Source organism: Acinonyx jubatus, chromosome C1 (assembly GCF_027475565.1).
Source record: "Acinonyx jubatus isolate Ajub_Pintada_27869175 chromosome C1, VMU_Ajub_asm_v1.0, whole genome shotgun sequence".
NCBI lineage: Eukaryota > Metazoa > Chordata > Mammalia > Carnivora > Felidae > Acinonyx > Acinonyx jubatus.
Genome location: NC_069381.1, coordinates 440,282 through 453,455, shown reverse-complemented (window position 1 = coordinate 453,455; position 13,174 = coordinate 440,282). Strand labels below are relative to the sequence as shown.

The following is a 13,174-nucleotide window of genomic DNA, read 5'->3' as shown; positions in this document are numbered from 1 at the left end:
TGTGTCTCCCTCTCTCTCTGACCCTCCCCCGTTCATGCTCTGTCTCTCTCTGTCTCAAAAATAAATAAACGTTAAAAAAAAAATTAAAAAAATAAATCAGCATGGACGCGGGGATGTTGTCTTTCTATTTGGATGACGATGCAACAAACTTGACTGACTTTCTTGCCGCACCGGTCCCAGCTTTGGCTCCCGTGCCCTTTGACACACCCCATCATTCTTGTTTGTTCGTTAGCACTTGCTTGCTTTTTGGCACCACGGGTTCTCCAGGCTTATCTCGTGTATTTCCTCCCCCAGTCCTAAAATAAGCCATTTCTTCAAGGAACCCCGATTCCTTTGTTGGAAAATGGTCTTAGGGACCAGGATCTAAGGGGTGGGCTTGCTGCCTCCCGAATGCAGAGCTAGAAAATGCGAGTATGTGTACTGACCCACGTGTAGACACAGCTCTATGCTTCACATATGCACCTGTGTGCACACCGCTCGGGACATGAGCTGATACAGGCGTCTCCCGGCAGTAATCCACGGCCACACGGCTCATTGTAGCCTCCTCTCCTTCCTTAACCCCCAAGTAGTGACGGACCCGGCCGCCACTGGCCGCCACCACCCGCTTGCCTCATTGTACACATCGGAACGGGTAACCCTGACCCTAACCCGCAGGGGACAGCTCTGTCGGCTCGAGGGCGGGGCTGTGTGCACTTCCTCTCATGTGGTAGTGCAGACTCTTACCTTAACTTAGGCCAGCGCTGCCCACCCCCAGTCCCTCCCCTCCCCTCCCCCTCTGCTCTCCTCCCCCTCCCCTCCCCCACCTCCACCCCTCCTCCTCCACTCCCCACCCCCTCCACTGAGCTCCTTTCACTCCTAATGTCCTTTGCTTGCTTGTTTCTGTCACTTTCTGATTCTCCCAACTTCCTAAACGAGTTTTTAAAAATGTGTCTGTCTTGAGGTTCACTGAGAACTGTGTGGTTCCTTGGGTTTCGGTAAACACACAGTGTCACTTATGCACCATCACGGTAACGTACAGCAGGGCTCTCTTGCTCTTAAGAAATCCCCTGGGCCCCCTACTCAGCCTCATGTTGTAGTTTTAAGGTGGTTTGTTATGCATCAAAGGCTATAAGAAATATCTGGATATATATTGGAATTCCCAAAGATCGAGACTACAGAAATAGTGATCACGATATAAAAACATTTGTTCTTTTCGCATTATGTGTTCTTTGGATGGTAAAGTCAATGTGGTATTTGTGCTGTGTTGCATACGCACTTGAGCGCAGATAACCTGAAGCTGACAGGTTAAATATGTTATCTACGATATAAATGTTTGTGTACGTGCACTCACACAAAGGTAAATGAATGTTGTTAAACTGAGAAAGTGTGTACATAATAAAGAGAAAATGGGGCGCCTGGGCGGCTCCGTCGGTTAAGTGTCCGACTTGGGCTCAGGTCATGATCTCACGGTTCGTGGGTTCGAGCCCCGCGTCAGGCTCTGCACCGACAGCTCAGAGCCTGGAGCCTGCTTCGGATTCTGTGTCTCTCTCTCGCTGCCCCTCCCCTGCTCATGCTCTGTCTTTCTCTTTCTCAAAAATAAAACATTAAAAAAAATAAAAATAAAAATAAATAAATAGATTTAAAAATTAAAAAAAAAAAAAAAGGAATGCCATCATTATTGCTACGTTTGAGCAACGTCGCATGTTCACGCCCACGGGTAGGACCCGCACGGTAAGCGTGTTTTGGTGCCCTTGCCCGTCAGTGACAATTAGGACCCCGTGAGGTGAGCAGAAAGCCCCTGGCAGTTTCTCGTGCCCTCCAAGCTCGTCATGGGTTCTTGCTCTCAGAGTGATTGTCGATCAAATCCTTGGAAGGTATGTTACAGCTGAAGACGGGCTCCGCTCTCTGACCTTCGGATGCGCCGGCCGCCCCGTCAGCTGCGATGCTTCCTGCTCTCCTCATACTTCCCTGCTGCCAACTGCAAATCCGACACGGATTTTTCTGCAAGAAAGATCAAGAGGGCCCGTTTATGACAGGCTGTTTCAGGGACTCTTGGCTGGCGATGCCGTAGGAAACAGACTCCTTGGACAAGCTGTCATATGACCACAGCCGGGGACACGTGCCACGCTGTCCCCGGGGGCCACATCAGGGCTCTGGGGCCCCTCCGCACCAGTTGCTTCCTCTCTGGTTGAGGAAGAGCATCCCTCTCATCCAGACTCAGCCTCTTTGGGGCCTCTCCTTTCAGTGTCAGGCTGGTCCGCACCGAAGCTCAAAGCAGACGGCCTGGGAACACATTCAGCTTAGTCCCAGGTCCCCATGACGAAGCAGAGTGAGCGGCAGCCCCGGCTGTGGGTGCAGGTCGGGGTGCTGGGCACACGCAGTGATGGGAGCCCCCCAGGCTGCGGAGCCCACGGCGGGCAATGCAGAGGGAGGCGGGCGCCGGTGTCCCTGTTGAGAGCACTCCAGGAAGATTGCTGTGGTCAAGTCAAGGCTTCAGGATGGCCGAGGGACCGTGCGTCGTGGGCACGACGCCACCGGCCCACCCAGCCCAGCCGGACACACGGGAGAGCCTGACACCCAGTGCAGAGCGGAGATGTGCACGGGGCTCGCGTGCGTGGTCCCACGGCCTGTCCTGGGGGACGGGATGGTGGTGGCCATGTCACATTTAAAGGCAGATTTATTGCCCTTGGTTGGGCACGGGAAGCAACCATGTCCTCGAGGAGCCGGGACACGCACTGCGTGCGGGAGCAACGCTCCGTGGGGCCTCTCAGGACGCTGGCCCGGAGGCCGCTCCGCAGCCTGCCCGCCCAGCCGTCCCCAAGGACAGAGCGTCCCTTCCCGGCTCGCTGGAGATGTGGGGGGACATGGGGATCTCGCAGGCGGAGGTCACCCCCACAGTCAGAGGCGCCGCAGGCGGAATCCGCTAGAACCAGATCATCGGTTCTTGGTTCCTGGCTTCAAAACTGATGGCCTGTGAGGACAGTACAGAAACGATCCCAGCACGACAGGAGACGCCGTTTACGGACGTGGCCCAGGAGCCCGAGGCTTACAAACCATAGAATAAATAGGCTCCTGCGCATCATCGGCTGGTTGGCAGGGCCGCCACAGACTGAGGAAGCCAAGCGAGGACAGCACCCCACTAACGATGCCACGCCAGGAAACCGCTGATCGGGGGGCCGACCGTGACTAGTAAAATCTGTGGTCCTGGTCGCTTGACGTTTTCTCGGGACGAAAGCGTTGGTTGGTCCCTGAAGCCAGGTTTCTGTATTTCCATAGTTTGTCTGTATTTTCAGATCACGGTGTCTCGATGCCTGGACGATGTCCCAGCCCCGTCTTGGCGGGCCATCCGGCCCGCGGTCCTCACGAGAAGGCAGCTCACGGTCTGTTCCTCGGGGTCACCGGCTCTCCTGAGGGACGCGCCCAGGCTGTGCGAGTCTACTGCCTCCCTCGTGGCGTGAGACGTGACCGTGTGGCAAACCGCTGCGCCTCGGGGGGAGGGACCAGCACACATGCAAGCGGCCCCTCCCCGGAGCTGGTCAGAACCGGCAGAGGCTGGCCGTGGCGTTGGGAGAGCTTGTGTCGCTCACACGTGGACGCAGCTCCCGAGCAGCCTTGGGGTCTGCCCGCACCATCCCTGCGGCCAGCGGCCAGTCCCAGACTGGACACCAGTTGCTTTTCCTTGTGAAACTTGTGCCTCGTGCTGCCGTAGGCCCCGCCCCCGCTCTGTGCCGGGAGCCTGCTGCCTTGGCCGTCCAGTGCTGTACCGCGCACGGCCACAGGTTAGCGGCGTGGCACGGGAGACTCGTCACACAGCTCCCGTGGCCCACACGCCCGGATACGTGGCTTCTGGGCCCTCGGCGTCCTCCCCCGCGCTCATTCCGGGGGCGCTGCAGGCCTGAGGTCCATTTTCTTCTCGGCTGGTTGCCTGGGGGCAGCCCCGCGGTCCCCTCCAAGGGCCCTTTCACGCGCCGGCCGGCCGTGATGGCGACCGGCAGACAGTGACATCCCAGCATGTTGTCACGTGGGTGCAAAGGACTCTTCCAGCCTTGTCGCCGCTCCTGCCCACGCTGAGGGAGACAGGACACGGGGGGACCGAACCTCACAGCTCGGCACACCACCTAGCCCCGGCAGGGCTGTTTTCCTTGTGTGTTCACGCCAATCCTCCCAGCCCTGAGCCGTCTGGACCACACCCTCCTCACTTAGACCCTGCGGGCCCCCCCACGAGAGCCACACTGTAGCCCTCACGGACCTCCCTGCGCGAGGCGCTGCTCTCTCCCCTGGGAGGTGGTTCCCCAGGCGCCGCCCGCCTGGAAGGACATTTACCTGTGGGTGTCCCTCCATCAGAGGCCATCCCAGTCAGTCCCACGGAGGAAGACCCTGCCCCGTTTTTGTCTCCAGACAGCACTTCCCCCAGAGATGAAAACAACCTTATTTGTCAGTGGGTGGACCTGCCGTCCGTCTGCCTCCCTCCAGCAACTCGCAGTGCCCTGGCACACAGTAGGCGCTCAGCAAATATTTGTTGCGTGACATTATTGGTGGGTGTGAGCACGTGTCTCTGTGTCTGGTTGTGGCTGGTGGCGTCTCTGAGTGCCTGTGGTTTCTCCTCCCAGTGAGCCTGGCTGCCTGGAATGTCTGAGTCCTCGGGAGGAAGAGGCAGAAGCTGAGTCTGTCAGGCCGAGTGACTGACCCCGGCCTCGTCCAGCCACGCCTCCGAGGAGAGGGGCGGTGGGTCTGGGCCTCTGGGCTGGCTGGGGGATTGGCCAGAGTTCAGGGTGGGACCAAGGTGATGTCCGTGGGTTTGTTTTGTCCTGGTCGGTTCCCTTCCCAAGGGAAAACGGAGTGCGGGCGACACCGGGAAATGAACAACCCACAGGCACTCGTGAAGGAGCAGGAGGCCTCAAGCCTCTGCTGGGGGAGGGGCACGTGGCCTGCTGGCTCTCTGCTCTCATCTGTGGCTATTTCCTGCCAAGAGCGGGGGTGGAGGGGTGGGCAGCGGCCCTTTGCCCCTCACTTTGGTTTTGCTGGCCTCAAGCAGAGAGGGCAGGGAAAGGGGTTTGCAGCCCTCCACTGCCTCTGTCCCTTCTTGCCCAGGGTGCGTGGGGGGTCAGCTTCCCCCCAGGGGCGGCCCCCTCAGACTTCTACACTTGGGCCGAGCTGAGGGCTGAGTCCAGACCTCGAGGGCCCCGCTGGACCTCAGTGTGCAGGGCCTGAGGCCAGGGAACCTGTTGGGAACAGGAGGGCGCCCACAGGCTCCCGGCTCAGGGCTGGAGCTGCCCCCTACCCCCTTGTCCCCTCCCAGACAGAGGGACCAGCCCTGGGCCATTTCTGTCTCCCTCCAGCACTGCCTGGACATCTTCCCTCCGTGGGGGAGAGGCAGCCCGGCAGACAGAGGCGGGAATGGGGGACAGAGATGGAGAGACATGGGCGGGGCCCAGAGAAGGGAGGTCACCAACTAATATAAACCAGTTAAAAAAACAGGAGGAGAGGCCAGGCCTCGAGGCCAGCCAGGCGGGCTTGTTTTTCCAGAATGAAAGGCCCAGGGAGGGGCTGGGGCCAGGACAAGCTCTGATTCCAGTTTGGAAAAGGGGCTCCAACATCCCCCCCCCCCCCAGGGCCTGGGTCTTGCTGAGGAAATGGGTTCATTAGGTCTGGGTTGGGGGGGCCCTCTTCACACCCTCGTGGCTGGTCCCCCTTGTCGTAGCCCTCACTCCCTCCATGGCAGTGGCAGTCTCCCCCGCTGACCTGGAGCCTAAGAGTCTGGTTGGGCTGGGTTTCTTGCTACTCTGAGGACTTGGGGACCAGGACAGGGTTCAAGGGTGAGATGCCAGCCACCAGGAACTGATGCCCGTGACCATAATTCTATTCAAATGGGCAGTCTAAAAAATGCACTGTGGAGTTTTTGCGGTTGTTTGGATTTTTTCTTCCTTTTTTTCCTTTTTGAGGTTTGCTTAACTAGAAAGAGTGGGTTTGGTACACAGTGTGTGCTCTGTTATTTTGCATTTGTTTACGTTACTTGGTAATTTTTCCCAGAGCTTCAAATTTGTGCTTTCCGGGGGGCAGGCTCCCAGCACCACCACCACCCCCCCCCCCCCACACTCTGGGCAAGGAGGAAGTGCTCCAGGGAGCATCTTCGCCAGGGTTTGGTTTCAGGGACACCAAGATCTGCCCATGATGGTGGGCAGATGGGGGGGGGGGCAGGGGGTGTCCAGGCCAGGGGGGAGGGGCTGCTCAAACGCTGGGCGCTCAGTGCTCAGGGTCCCCACCCTCATGCCCTGGCAGGCTCCTCTGGGTGGTAGAGATGACTGACCAAGAGCAGGGCCCACTGTGCTGTCCTGAAGCTCCTGGGCTGGTGTTCCTGTTCTCTTCGGTTTACGGGTGAATATGTGCAGCGCCCCCACCCCCCGGGAGGCTAAGGGGAAGAGCTGTGGGTCTGGTAGCTGGGGCTCCTTGGGGGTCCCCAAGCTCCAGGATGCCTGGAACGACACAGCAGGCGCGGAGGGGACGGCCAGGCTGTCCATGTAGGGGAACCCCCTGGGCCAGGGTCCGCCTACAGAGGTGGAAGGGAGGTGAAGTATGCCCCAGAACCCCAGCTCTGCAGCAGCCCCAGAAGGGCCTCTTATGTCACAGCCGCCCCCACAGCATTAGGGCCATGCCCTCAGCCCTCCTGCCCCTCTAAGGGCTGGGCTACTGCCCCCCCCATCCTCCCAGGGCCTGAGCCATCCCCAGGCCGGATGGCTGCTCGGATTCCCCTCACCTTGTCGGACACAGTGACCATGCTCCTACCCCTCCCCACCAGGCCAGACCAGGATTCGGGGAAGACTAGGGGCCAGCTAGAGCCAGAGGGGGCGGTCTGCAGACTGTCGACCCGGCCCAGGGCTCCGTGATGTCATGGCGGGTGCTAAGGAGGGGGAGGGGGCCGGGCTGTTTTTCTGGAGAGTTGGAGCAGAAGTGAGACAAAGCCAGGCAGGCGGGCCAGGCGGGCGCCATGGAGCTGCGGTCTCAAGTCCTGCTCTGGGAACTGTTGCTTCTGCAGAGTGAGTGCGGGGTGGGCGAGGGTCCGGAGTGGGAGCACAGGCGGGTCTTCGGGAGTTTCCATTCTGGGCAAAGCCTCCGGTCTGAGCTTGAGTGCAGAGGGGTGGGACACTCCCACCCTGCCGGGAAGGGGCTGGTCTGGGGGGCCTCGAGGGAGTAGCTCGCCAGGATAAGGGCCCCCAGGACCCAGGAGGGTGTGAGGATTTATGTTGGATCTCCACCAGAACTTTCCCTCACACGGATTAGGAGCCAGAGGCTGAGGTGGTGGGCGCCTCTCGCTGGGGTCCCTCCTGCACCCCACTCTTCCAGGAAGCTCCTCAGGTCTGCACTTCTCCCAGTGGCCAGAAAAGGAGTACGCTGGGGACTCGGGGGGCCTGGGAGTGGTGCGGCTCACAGGGTCTGTTCCAGACCCCCCCCCGGCTCCCAGGCCCCCTGAGCCCGCCTCCTGGGCTGGCCTGCTGACCCGGCACATTCCTCCTGGTCCCGGGCGCTCAGCCCATCTCTGGAGCAGGAACTTGCTGGTGGGGTGCGGACGGTCCAGCCGCTCGTGCTTTGGACCTCTGCCCTTCGGAAAGGCTGAGGGGGCTCCGACCCTGAGAACTGGGTGCGGGGCAGGGCTCCCAGCTGTCTGAGAACCCTCAAGGGCTCGTGTGGCATGGCCCTCGGCAGGTGCACCTACCACGTGGGATATGAACGTGCAGGAGCCCCCTCCCCCGCCCCAAACCAGCTTGGGTATCAGGCTTTGGCGCTCTGGGGGCCTTGCTGCAGTGATGGTGACAGTGGCCACCATTCCTGTGGGGGGCTGTTGGCCACACACACACACACACACACACTCCAGAGCCGGCCCCACCGTCCAGCCCCAGAAGGGCAAGTGCTGTGCCGCAGCCCAGGGAGCTGGCTGTGAGGACTGGGTGGGGGGGCCGTGGGAGGGGTGCCTCCGTCATGCGGGGCTAAAGGAGACCCCCCTCCGCCCACTTGGCCTGGCTCTCCTGACTTTATCCCCACCTGTGAGGCAGGTGTTCATTAATACCCACCTCGCAGGGACTATAGAGGGACGCAGGGATCCAAGTGTGACGGCCCTGGGCAGGGTGGATGACGGGGGGGGGGGGGGGGGGGGTGTAAAGGTTCAGGTTGCGCTCCCCCTCCCCCAGTGTGACTCTCCTCTTCTTCTAGGCTCTGCTGTGCTTCTGTCCTCAGGTTAGTGACCGCCCCCTCCCTCGTGCCAGACCCACCCTATACCATCCCCTCGGGTCCTCCCCTCCCCCTGACTCCTCCTCCCCACCAGTGCCCTCAGGGCCCGCGCCAGCCGCCAGCTCCGTGGTGTCCGAGTCCACCGTGAGCTGGGCGGCCGGCGCCCTGGCGGTGCTGCGCTGCCAGAGCCCGAGAATGGTGTGGACCCAGGACCGGCTGCACGACCGCCAGCGCGTGGTCCACTGGGACCTCAGCGGCGGCCCGGGCGGCGGCCCCGCCCGCCGGCTCGTAGACATGTACTCCGCGGGCGAGCAGCGCGTGTACGAGCCGCGCGACCGCGGCCGCCTCCTGCTGCCGCTCTCCGCCTTCCACGACGGCAATTTCTCGCTGCTCATCCGCGGTAAGGAGCCTGGGGCGCGCGGCGGGGGCCGCAGGGGCCGCGGGGGCGCGGGCCGGCCGCGCACCCCACCGCTGGGTTTTCTCTCGGGTCCGCAGCGGTGGAGGAGGCCGACGAGGGGCTGTACACCTGCAACCTGCACCACCATTACTGCCACCTGTACGAGACCCTGGCCATACGCCTCCAGGTCACGGACAACCGTGAGTGCGCCCGCCCCCGCCCGCGCCCCCCGCCGGCCCCCTCCCCGCCCGCGCGCGCTGACCCGCACCTGCACCCCCAGCCCGGGCGGCCGGCGCGCACTGGGACGGCGAGAAGGAGGTGCTGGTGGTGGAGCGCGGCGCGCCCGCGCTGCTGACCTGCGTGAACCGGGCGCACGTGTGGACCGACCGGCACCTGGAGGAGGCGCAGCAGGTGGTGCACTGGGACCGGCAGCCGCCCGGGGTGCCGCACGACCGCGCCGACCGCCTGCTGGACCTGTACGCCTCGGGTGAGCGCCGCGCCTACGCGCCGCCCTTCCTGCGCGACCGCGTGGCGGTGGGGGCGGACGCCTTCGCGCGCGGCGACTTCTCGCTGCGCATCGAGCCGCTGGAGCCCGCCGACGAGGGCACCTACTCCTGCCACCTGCACCACCACTACTGCGGCCTGCACGAGCGCCGCATCTTCCACCTGACGGTCACCGAGCCGGTCGCTGAGCCGCCCCCGCGGGACTCGCCGGGCAACGGTTCCAGCCACAGCGGTGCCCCTGGCCCAGGTGCCGCGTGGCCCCTCCCCGACCCAACCCCGGGCCCTGGGTGTCTGGCGAGGGGAGCCCCCCCCCCCCGCCCCCCCGTGGGCCGCGGCCGGCTGTCCCTTCCCGGGACCCGGACCCGGTGCACGCTCGGCGGGTCATGCCGCGCGCTCCCTGACGCCTTCCCCGTACGGCCCCGTGCAGATCCCACGCTGGTGCGCGGCCGCAGCGTCATCAACGTCATCGTCCCCGAGGGCCGGGCCCACTTCTTCCAGCAGCTGGGCTACGTGCTGGCCACGCTGCTCCTCTTCATTCTGCTGTTCATCGCCGTCATCCTGGCCACCCGCCAGCGCCGCCGCGGAGGTGAGCTGGGGCTCTCCGGCGCAGGGGTGAGGCCAGAGCCAGCAAGCCTTTCCCGACCAGAAGCGGGATGTGGGGTGCGGCGGGGATGGGAACGCCCCTCAGGGCATAGGGAGCTGGGGAGGGGGCGAGACGGCACCCAACTCGAGTCTCCCTCCCCAGGCTACGAATACTCGGACAAGAAGTCAGGGAAGCCAAAGGGGTGAGTGTCCCCTCCAGGCTCTCCTGGGGACCAGAACCCCGCCCCCCCTCCACCCCACCGCCTGCTCTAACCACCCACCACCCTCGCACCTCCAGGAAGGATGTGAACATGGCAGAGTTTGCTGTGGCCACAGGAGACCAGGCTCTTTACAGGAGTGAGGATATCCAACTAGGTGAGGGGGGCCCCAGAACCAAGACCGACTGTGGCTCCAGGCCTGGGCTAGGGGAAGCACAGCCCCGCGGGGGGCGGGGCGAGGAGGCTCAGCCTGCTCTTTGCCTACACCAGATTACAAAAACAACATCCTGAAGGAGAGGGCTGAGCTGGCCCACAGCCCACTGCCCGCCAAGTACATTGACTTGGACAAAGGTGAGTGGCTGGGAGGGCGGGGCTGGGAGGGTGCTCACTAGCCAACACCCCCCCCCCTGGGGGGGGGGGCAGGAGTCCCTGGGCGGTCCTGCTGGATGTCTGCCTTGTGTTTACCCCACCTGTCCCCCTTGCTTCCAGAGTTCAGGAAGGAGTACTGCAAATAAGGTGACCCTGGGCTCCTGGCTGGGCCAGCAGCCCTGCCGACTCCTGTCTTGGAGGATGACCTCCTGACCCTCATGTGGCTCACCCTACACCCTTCAGCGGCTGGTCCCGCTGTTCTGGAACTTGGCCTCGACTGGCACAGAGCAAGGCTGCCTCCGGACTCCTCTCCCAGGAGCTGTCCTAATCCCCACAAGCAGCAGGGGGCTCTCTGGGACTCTGCTCCATGCAGCAGCCCTCAGGTGCCTATTGGCTCCCATACCCACTGGTGGTCCTGCCCCCCACCTCCCCCCCCCCCCCCCGCCCCCAGGCACAGCCCAGACCCCACTGATGTTCACCAACCCTTTGGGCTCTCCTGGCCTCTGGCGCTGTGGGCTGGGGCTCGGTGCTCAGATCAGCCTCAGGACTAGCACCCCCACCCCTCCTTCACCCCTTTCTAGGGGGACCTTAAGGCTGGGATCTGAGGATTGCACACTCCAGGCCCCAGGCTAATTCCCCTCTGCTCTGTGTTGGGGTACTTGGGGCTGCGCAGGGGCCCCTTCTCTGCCTTCCGCCCAAATTGCCTTGACAGTCACTGGGCTCCGTGTGACTTTTGACCCTGACCCCACTCCCATAGCCCCTCCCTGGGCTGGAGTCTGGGGCTGGGACCTCCTTCGGCCTGTTTTGGCTGAGGACAGGGGAAGGGTAAAGATGGTTCTAGAGTGGCTTGTGTTGCCACTCCCAACACCCCACGTTTGCTCCTCCTAGGAAACTGCCATCATCACAATAAAGACCACATGATTTTTAGACTCGGCCCTGGTATGCATGCCTCTGTGGCTCCTGCTTTATGTCCCGGGGGCAGAGTCTGGGCTTTGGGAACCTCAAAATGCTTTCCTTCATCTGAAGCCCTGCTGTCACTGCCCATTTCTTTGAGTGGAAGGTCTGAGTCCAGGTACCCTGGGAAGAGCCACATCAAGGTCAATCCTATGGCACTATTCCTGGTCGGTCGTGAAGGAATTTCAGTTCTCTTCTGAGAGTTTATTTGGACACGGAGGTGGAGAGCCAGGATGCGCTCAGGGGACAGCCCTCTGAGAAAGCAGAGGCCAAAATGGGATTCGATGTGTGAGGGTAAAGAGGGGGGAAGCAGGAGTGGGCACCAAAGGTAGGACACTTGTGAGGGGGAGGGGAGGGGGCTGCAGGAGGAAGAGGACTGTGTTTCTCCAAACATGCCCCCCTCCTCTAAAACCCTCCCAGGGCAGCAAGGGCTGGAAACCGGAGGTCGTGTGTCAGTAACATGCAGCTTAGGGCGCCTGGGTGGCTCAGTAGGTTAAGCATCTGACTTTGGCTCAGGTCATGATCTCATGGTTTGTGAGTTTGGGCCCCACCTTGGGTGATAACGAGCCCCGCTTCTCTCTGCCCCTCGTGGGATTCTCTCTCTCTCCTCACTCACTTGCGCACGCGCTCTCTCTTAAATAAACATGTGCAGTTTATGACTGTCTACGTTAGGGTGCACAAGCCACCCACACGGAGTCCGCAGGTAACTCGGCATCTGAGCTCCCACTCTGGGGACGTGAAAACCCCAGGGCTGCTTTGGGGAAGGCACAGTTTCAGTACACTCACACAAAGGAAGTCAAAAGATTTGTTACTTACAGATCCTAGAACAGGGGTGCAGTGAGCAGGGGGAGGGCAGTTTTCTATCCCAGATCAGGAGAGAGCAGAAGAGAGACTGCAGGGTGCCATACGCCCATTACTTATAACGTGCCTGGGGCAGGGGTCACTAATTTTTTGTAGGCTCAATTCTGAACGGCCAGTTTAAAAGGTACCTAGGGAAACACGAGGCAGGCGTTTGTGGTGGACACCCTAAGCTTGGGTTCTTAGCTAAGTGTCTGGACTCAGTGTGAGCAGGCTTGTCTTGCTGTAAATGCCTAGACAGCACCTCAGAATGGCTGTTTTCTCACCACACACCTGCAAGGGTCCCACAGTGGCAGAGGCAGGGAGCGAGGCTGGGCCAAGGGGCTGTGGCTTGCTTGATAGTGGGCCTCCCTCTCAGCCTAGTGACCCCTAGCCCCACAGTAGCTGCACTGCTCTGACCACAGACTCACCCTTCCTTGCTGTGCGCCAGCCTGACCACATCAGAATCCACTCTGGTATTGTCTCTAGCCTCCAGCTACCAGTGTCCTATGACTTGGGCAGTCTGGTGAGAAAGAAAGGCTTGGGGGGGCCAAAGCGCGGATGGGGCATCAGACCCCCTGCATGTACGTGACTAGCAGTCATTTATATCCGGCCCGCGAGATGCTGGGCCACTAGTGAGCTCTCAGGTGGGGACTATCTTCCTCCTTCCCTAGACACCCAGCAGAGAGCCATGGCAGACCCTTCATCCAAGGCCATACTGCCCAGTATCCTCAGATTACCTCTGGGGAAACGGAGCCCCAAGGGGAGAAAGCACAGGCTTTGTTAAGTGGAGGTCAACCTCACAGATCCCTGCCTGCTCTCCCTGTCAGAGCGCAGGAGAATGGAGGTCAGCACCCTTGGCCCAGGCTGACCCAGGGGTGGTCCCCAGCCTGGGCTCAGGGACTTACCTTCTTCAGTCTGGCCCCGCCAGTCAGTGGTGGACTGATGGGCTTTCTCCTGTGCTGGTCCGCCCTCCAAGGACAGCCATGACTAGGCAGATGGCAGAACCCAAGCTCCAGCCAGCTTCAGGGGAAGTGCTGGGGACACACCAGGAGGGGCATCCCCCTCAACATCACTCTTGGGTCCTGTCCTGGGGACTATCCTGTTCCTC

The 13,174-nt window shown here is 61.6% G+C and overlaps 2 protein-coding genes across 3 annotated transcripts; one reads left to right on the top strand and one right to left on the bottom strand.

The window, feature by feature from the left end:
- Positions 1 to 1,632: 1,632 nt before the first annotated feature.
- Positions 1,633 to 8,297, bottom strand: LOC113599605 (pre-mRNA 3' end processing protein WDR33-like). Its single transcript, XM_053205302.1, has 2 exons — positions 4,303 to 8,297; positions 1,633 to 1,980 (listed from the first exon to the last, which is right to left on the bottom strand). The coding sequence occupies exon 1, from the start codon at positions 7,799 to 7,801 to the stop codon at positions 6,878 to 6,880; it is 924 nt and encodes a 307-aa protein (XP_053061277.1). The 5' UTR covers positions 7,802 to 8,297; the 3' UTR covers positions 1,633 to 1,980; positions 4,303 to 6,877.
- MXRA8 (matrix remodeling associated 8) lies at positions 6,879 to 11,204 on the top strand. 2 transcript variants are annotated; one of them, XM_027060739.2, is made up of 10 exons: positions 6,879 to 7,013; positions 8,185 to 8,208; positions 8,297 to 8,602; positions 8,698 to 8,799; positions 8,880 to 9,350; positions 9,531 to 9,689; positions 9,849 to 9,888; positions 9,984 to 10,060; positions 10,174 to 10,254; positions 10,393 to 11,204. In XM_027060739.2, the coding sequence occupies exons 1-10, from the start codon at positions 6,965 to 6,967 to the stop codon at positions 10,416 to 10,418; spliced, it is 1,335 nt and encodes a 444-aa protein (XP_026916540.1). In that variant the 5' UTR covers positions 6,879 to 6,964; the 3' UTR covers positions 10,419 to 11,204. The 2 variants fall into 2 exon arrangements, with proteins under 2 accessions (XP_026916540.1, XP_026916541.1); XM_027060740.2 differs by lacking the exon at positions 10,174 to 10,254.
- Positions 11,205 to 13,174: the final 1,970 nt, after the last annotated feature.

What these genes read in the sequence shown, in the direction of transcription:
- MXRA8 (XM_027060739.2), top strand. Translation starts at nt 6,965, where the DNA reads ATGGAGCTGCGGTCTCAAGTCCTGCTCTGGGAACTGTTGCTTCTGCAG. An exon ending in CAGCGGTGCCCCTGGCCCAG is followed by an intron (nt 9,351 to 9,530) that starts GTGCCGCGTGGC and finishes GGCCCCGTGCAG; the next exon opens with ATCCCACGCTGGTGCGCGGC. An exon ending in GTACATTGACTTGGACAAAG is followed by an intron (nt 10,255 to 10,392) that starts GTGAGTGGCTGG and finishes CCTTGCTTCCAG; the next exon opens with AGTTCAGGAAGGAGTACTGC.
- LOC113599605 (XM_053205302.1), bottom strand. Translation starts at nt 7,801, where the DNA reads ATGGTGGCCACTGTCACCATCACTGCAGCAAGGCCCCCAGAGCGCCAA.